Source organism: Pseudoliparis swirei, unplaced genomic scaffold, assembly GCF_029220125.1.
Source record: "Pseudoliparis swirei isolate HS2019 ecotype Mariana Trench unplaced genomic scaffold, NWPU_hadal_v1 hadal_26, whole genome shotgun sequence".
Classification (NCBI taxonomy): domain Eukaryota; kingdom Metazoa; phylum Chordata; class Actinopteri; order Perciformes; family Liparidae; genus Pseudoliparis; species Pseudoliparis swirei.
This window is the reverse complement of record NW_026613262.1, coordinates 381,617-387,963: the sequence shown is the minus strand read 5'-3', so window position 1 is coordinate 387,963 and position 6,347 is coordinate 381,617. Positions and strand designations below refer to the sequence as shown.

The window sequence follows — 6,347 nt, the reverse complement described above, 5'->3', positions numbered from 1 at the left end:
CAGTGTATGTACACTCCGCTGAAACTAATCCTCCAAACTTTCTGTCGTTTGTCACGCTTCCACGCGTCTGCTTCCCGGCTGAGAAATTCAAATGATCCAAGATTGAGCCAGCAGCTCCTCCCCAGCTGGATCTCCTCCAGGAAGTCTTGTTCTGGTCCTCTCCGTGCCTCAAACTCTCAGTCCAGCTGCATGCTGGGAGAAACGCTCCTTCAATCCCCATTATCCAATAAGGAGCCAGATAAAAGCAACCGGCTGATCACCGACTGCTGCCTTCAGAATAAAAGCCTAAAAATGATGCTGACTGCTTCTACTACAAATATAATCATCAGTTACATAGCATACAGTGTAGATGTTGACATGATGTGATGAAGACTTTGTAGAGAAACCACACAGCTCACTAATCTGCTCCGAGTTGATTGACAGGTGATATCAGGAAGTGATCCAACAGGTGTGAGCTCACCTTCGCCATGCCCGCCGTCTCTTTGGTTGCCTTCTGCTTTCTCCGCCCTGCGACACACACACACACACACACACACACACACACACACACACACACACACACACACACACACACACACACACACACACACACACACACACACACACACACACACAGTCAGAGTCCAAACTACCAACGTTTTACGACATTAAAAACAAAGACAGTTGAGACACATAAGTCCACTTAGAAGACAAACTTTGTTTTCTTTCTAATGTTTTTAACTATTCCTTTAAAGCAGTGGCTCTCAAACTGTTTCTGTGGCGCCCGACCTTGAAGAAAGATGTTCATGCCCCACCGCCCAACAAAATGGTCTCTGCTGACTTTTTAGTGAAAAAAACGTTTTGTGATGACTCCATCTGTGCCTTTTCAAATAATAGAATAAATAAAATTGCAATTACATTCAAGTAAACCAAATGTGCAATCACTTTGTGAGAACAATGCAAATAAAGTGATATACTCAATATACTCTCAGTTCATCCTCAATGTTGAGCTTTTGTTTTGAAGGGCAACAGCAGAGAAAACTCCAAGCATGTACCTCAGTGGTCGCCAACCCGTCGATCGCGATCGACCGGTCGATCTCGGAGACGTTCGCTGTCGCTCTCAAAAATGAAATGAAAATAAAATCAGAAACACATTGTTCCTCATTCTCGAAAACGTTATAAAGTGTCTTCTGAAACGTTTTCTTCCTGACTGGAAGATCGACGTCAGAAAAGATCTCCGCCTGATTTTAATGAACGCCTGAAAACGGGTTCTCTAACACAGCGGCGTGGTCAGATGTGCGCCCCGAAAGAGGGGAATGTAGTCCACAGTGGTCCTACAGGTGGGGCGTGCCCCTCTAGTGGGGAAACGTGGTACTACAGATGGGGCGCAGGGGAAATGCAGAAAGACCAAAGTGTTTTGATTTCATTCAATTATAATTAGGCCAAATAAAAAGGCCTCAAGCTGCAAGTCCAGTCTGGACAGTCGTTTTCTTTCAACGCCTCAATAGGTAGATCTTGCCTGTCACGAAGGCCGAGGTCAGGGATCTTGGGCTCAAAAAGGTTGGTGACCACTGATGTACCTGAAGGTTCAGGCATTTCAACATATATTTATTAACGACTACGTTTTATGTCGGTGTACTTTGAACTTGTGTATTATGTGAAGTTCTCATAAAGCTCTTTCTGCATTTCCTCCTGCCGGTCTTTCATAAGAGCTGCAGATAAGAGTGAATAAGAAGTCCTCATGATGTCAGCAGTGTTGGAATAAATGTTAAATATTCAACTACAAAGTAGAAAAGCATGTTTGATACTTGTTTTGAATCATACTGGGATGTTTGCAGAAATTGATTGGATGGCCCTACCCAAAAAATATTTCACCTGCCGCCACTGGCAGACGACTCTGTGTGAGTCACAGGGAGGTGAAGGTGAGGTTTACACCCACAGAGCTGCAGGTAAGAGGCGGAGCCACCCTGAAGAGGAGAGCTGCTGCGTCACACTCAGGAAACGAGAGTTACGGTAAATGTTCACATTTAATGACGTTCGACAATTAAATGCAGTTTAAGAATTCTTTAACTAGTTTCCTGCAAGAAAAAAAATCTATATCAATAACATACGGCCATTTAGTTTGTTTAATAAAAGAACAAAGACCCGTTCTTTGGGAAAGGGAACCTTAGATTGACTTCTGTTGTAATCTGGCGCTATAGAGAAAGTTACAGGGGGCGGGGGCTGCCCGGGGGGGTAGATAGAGCTTCTGTTGGGGACTATTTTCAGGGGCGGATGAATCGACATCTGGTGCTGTCGTGTGTTTGTGGCAGCAGGGACGGAGAATTGAGTCTGAACCTGACGTTTAACGACAGTGAGAACAAGAAGGAGAACTCTCGCCTTTCGTCCTTCACGTGGTTTTGTGTTTTCGTGGCAGCCCGTCGTGAAGAGCACAGAAGCAAAGGAGCCACAGGAGGAAGCTGCAGAGGTCAAAGGTCAGAAGAAGAAGACGAAGAATCAAAAGCCGCTTCCGGAGAAATCGGAATCCGACCAGAAGCTGGAGACCAGGTGAGGCGTTCAGGGACATTTTACGATCTGTTAATCCACGGAGCCGTCTCTCTCCTGGTTCCTCCTGTCTTTTTTTTGCATTTGTAAATAACGTTGTTGTTATTTATATATTTTTCTGACCTAACAAGTCTTTTTCCTGAAAAATAAATCCTCATTCCTTCTTTTCCTCTTTGATCCCGTAACATCCGCCCCTCTCACTTCTTCAATGTATCGTCCTCTCTCTCTCTCTTCTTAGGGAGATCAGTTTACAGAACGCGGACGAGGACGAGCGAGGGAAGACGACGCCCGCTCAGAAGAAGAAGAGGAAGGCGCCGGACGCGGAGACCAGTGCGGAGCACTGGGTGATGAAGAGGCACAAGCTGAAGGCCAGCAAAGAGGAGGAGGTGGTGAAGGAGAAGAGGACGGTGTTCGTCGGCAACCTGCCCATCAGCTGCAGCAAGAAGGTCCGCAGAGAGAGAGATGGTGTTAGAATATGTGAACGAGTCGTTTACTGTTAGGCCCCGCCTCCTCATCCCACAGGAAAGAAACACAGTTTATAACCAACTACATTTGAACAGCATTTAATGAACATGTTTCAATCTGTTGCCTTATTTAATTTGAAGTCTTTATGAACTTATATTTAGTTTGGACTAACGAGCAGACCTCAGATCAGATCCGAGACCATTGCTGTTTGCCTTCTTTAAAAGAAAAGCTTTATTCCTGGCTTGTTGGATGATACGTAGCAGAGAGGAAGAACCTGACCCCCCCCCCCCCCCTTGTGTTTCAGACCCTGACGGCCCTCTTCAGAGACGAAGGATCCATCGAGTCCATCCGCTTTCGCTCTGTGGTAAATAATCCCACAACGCGCTGATGGAGCCGGAGCCGTCTGGCCTCGCGCCGCTCAGACACTCACAGCTCACATGTTCAGAGCTCAAGGCGCGTCGCGGCTCAGCGGCAGCTCCACCCGAGTCCACCGGGGGAACCGGGACTCGTCATCAGCTCCTGATGCTCTGCTTTGTTTCCCCCTGCAGGTCCGAGAGGACCCCCTGATGTCCCGTAAAGTGGCCGTCATTCAGTACGTTTCTGTCCCGGTCGGCTCGGTAGAAATGAGACTTGATTAACTCCTCAAATGTTCAACTCTGTTTTTCTTATTTCAATACTTCCCAGGCGCAGAATTCACCCCAAAACTCAAAGCTTGAACGCCTACGTGGTGTTCCACGACGAGGCCACGGTGGCCAAAGCGCTCGAGAGGTCCGTGACTCGGAACCTGAATGAAATCGACGGACGCGGGAGTCGCCGCCTCGCGGCTAACGGCCGACGGCTAACTTTTTAATCTGCTCTGTCCTCGGCGTGCCGACAGGAACGGCATGGAGATCGAGAAGGACTTCCACATCCGGGTGGACAGAGTGACGGAGGGGCCCTCGGGGGCCTCGGTGAGTCGCCCGCAAAAATCTGTCGAAAGTAATTGTTTTAAAATCAAATCTGTCAAACTATTTGCTGACGCTGTCCGTGTCCTGCAGCACGATCACAAGCGCTCCGTCTTCGTGGGGAACCTTTCGTTCGGTGAGTCTCTCGCTTCTGCTCTTTAACGCTGACGTTTGCGTATTGCATCAAAGTTGACCGTGTGTGTGTGTGTGTGTGTGTGTGTGTGTGTGTGTGTGTGTGTGTGTTTAGAGATTAAGGAGCTGGCTTTTCGGCGGCACTTTGAGGAGTGTGGCCCGGTGGACGCGGTGCGATTGGTGCGGGACCAGAACTCTGGGCTGGGGAAAGGATTCGGTTACATCCTGTTTGAGGTACGGCGACCCGGGCGGCGCCTTTTCATTTCATATTTTTTAAAGTCTGTGTCGTCTTTGTTCAGGGTTCGTACGGTCATGGAAAACCTGGAAAAGTCATGGAATTTTAAAATGGTCATTTCCAGGCCTGGAAAACTCATGGAAAAAACTTACATCATAAAAGTTTTGGAAAAGTCTTGGAAATTTGTTATAATCACGTGTTCATTTACGCCGAGTTTGAAATAATTAATGTGATTTTTTAAAGAAAGATGCTGAAAATATAAGCCGGCGTACGCAATCAATACGCAACATTTTCAAAATTGTTCATGTTTTTACCGAGATTTCAGTTTGGTCATGGACATTTGGTGAAAAGTCCTGGAAATCCACCGGTCAAAATGTGTAAGAACCCTGTTTGTTTCCACGCCGTGTTTTCCGTGAGGGTTCACGTCCCCCGGTTTGTCTTCCCGCCGCAGAGCGCCGACTCGGTGCAGCTGGCGCTGGAACTGGACGGCAGCAAACTGGACGGCAGACCCGTCCGGGTGAAGAGGGCGGAGAGGCAGAAGAATAACACTGACGCCGCCAGGGGCCCCACGAAGGGCCCCACCAAGGGCCCGGGGGGGCAGGAGAGAGGAGGCGGTTGGAAAGGTTTCAAGTCTAAAAAGAAGTTCTCTGGAAACCAGCAGGCGGCGACCAAGAGCTCAAACTCCTTCAAGGGAGAAATGGTGGATCCAAACAAAAAGAGTCAGAAGAAAGGACAGAAGAAGAAGAAGAAACCCAGAACCAAGAGGGCCGTTCACATCTGATGTTCAGCTGGTTTTGGGTTCTCACTGTTGGGGAAAGCAAAAGGTTTTTTTCTGGAGACATCACAACGTATTCCTCATAACATTGAGACCGCAGACAGAAACCTGAGTTTACTGTTTTAATGTTTTTATTGGTCCCGCCGTGTGGATTCAGGTTCTCTTTCTCATCCATAAAGACATTTCCACCTTAAATCGCTGTGTTTAATAAAAAGTCACCGCACTGCTGTTTCATTCTGTTCACCGTCTTCATGCTAGGCTTTGATTATTTGATATGGACATCGCAGTGGCTTCATAAGTGTAACGTACATTTAATTGTTTGTAGCTAAATGTTAATTTACAACACCTGTCCAAAGGAGGCTTTTTATATATATAAATATTATATATATATACACAAATTACAAGTGTGTTTTCTCTTCATTTCCACAAAGTCCATAAGACAGAAACACAGACCCAAAGAATGCAGCGCAACGTTTGACGGAGTGTTTTCATTGGACACCAGGGGACCGCAATGCATTGTGGGATTCCAGACCGGCAACGCAACAACTTGAGGGTTGAAAGTGGCACAATTATAACTTGATGCAAATCACAGTTATTTAGCTTGAACGTGTTTTCAACGAGAAGAAGCAGCAGACAATAAATAGTTATGAGTTGATGGACAGGTGACGTCAGGAAGAGTTCAACAGGTGTGAGCTTTGCCCTGCGCTTTGTCTCTCAGGTTGCCTTCTGCTTTCTCCGCCCTGCGACACAAACACAGTCAGAGTCCAAACTATAAACGTTTTATTAAAAACAAAGAGACAGTTAAAGCACACAAGTCCACTTAGAAGACAAACTAAAGCTACAAAACTAAAAGAGCTGCAGATAAGAGGCGGGGAACCCTGAGGAGGAGAGCTGCTGCTCACACTCAGGAAACGAAAGTTAACTTCAGAGTCAGAAACACTGCAGTCGAGACGAGTCTCTGCTTTTCTCTCAGAGACGATTCAAAGTGACGTCTTCAGGTTTTTCTCAACAACTCAACAGAGTCTCTTCCAAACACTGGTGATTCAAGATTCAAGATTCAAGATGTTTTATTTGTCACATACACACACAGGGTGTGCAGTGAAATGAAAGTGGCAATGCTCAGCAGGAATGTGCAAGGGCAACAAGTACACACTATTTACAAATAAAAAACAACACAATATTTACAGTAAGTGTGTGTGTGTGTGTGTGTGTGTGTGTGTGTGTGTGTGTGTGCCTAAGAGGGGCAGTTGTGTGGGTCTATGGGGTCCTGGTG

The 6,347-nt window shown here is 46.6% G+C and overlaps 2 protein-coding genes across 2 annotated transcripts in view; one reads left to right on the top strand and one right to left on the bottom strand.

The window, feature by feature from the left end:
• Positions 1 to 1,553: 1,553 nt before the first annotated feature.
• Positions 1,554 to 5,308, top strand: LOC130191000 (RNA-binding protein 34-like). The gene is made up of 10 exons (XM_056410674.1): positions 1,554 to 1,565; positions 2,396 to 2,526; positions 2,762 to 2,969; positions 3,293 to 3,352; positions 3,537 to 3,580; positions 3,673 to 3,756; positions 3,866 to 3,938; positions 4,026 to 4,068; positions 4,180 to 4,298; positions 4,751 to 5,308. Exons 1-10 carry the CDS (start codon positions 1,554 to 1,556, stop codon positions 5,078 to 5,080), a joined length of 1,104 nt encoding a protein of 367 aa, XP_056266649.1. The 3' UTR covers positions 5,081 to 5,308.
• A 445-nt stretch (positions 5,309 to 5,753) lies between these two features.
• Positions 5,754 to 6,347, bottom strand: part of LOC130190999 (mitochondrial import receptor subunit TOM20 homolog B-like) — a 37,084-nt gene continuing 36,490 nt past the window's right edge. Inside the window, exon 4 of the mRNA XM_056410672.1 lies at positions 5,754 to 5,814. Coding sequence (XP_056266647.1) covers positions 5,754 to 5,814 — 61 coding nt within the window. The remainder of the gene's footprint in view (positions 5,815 to 6,347) is intronic.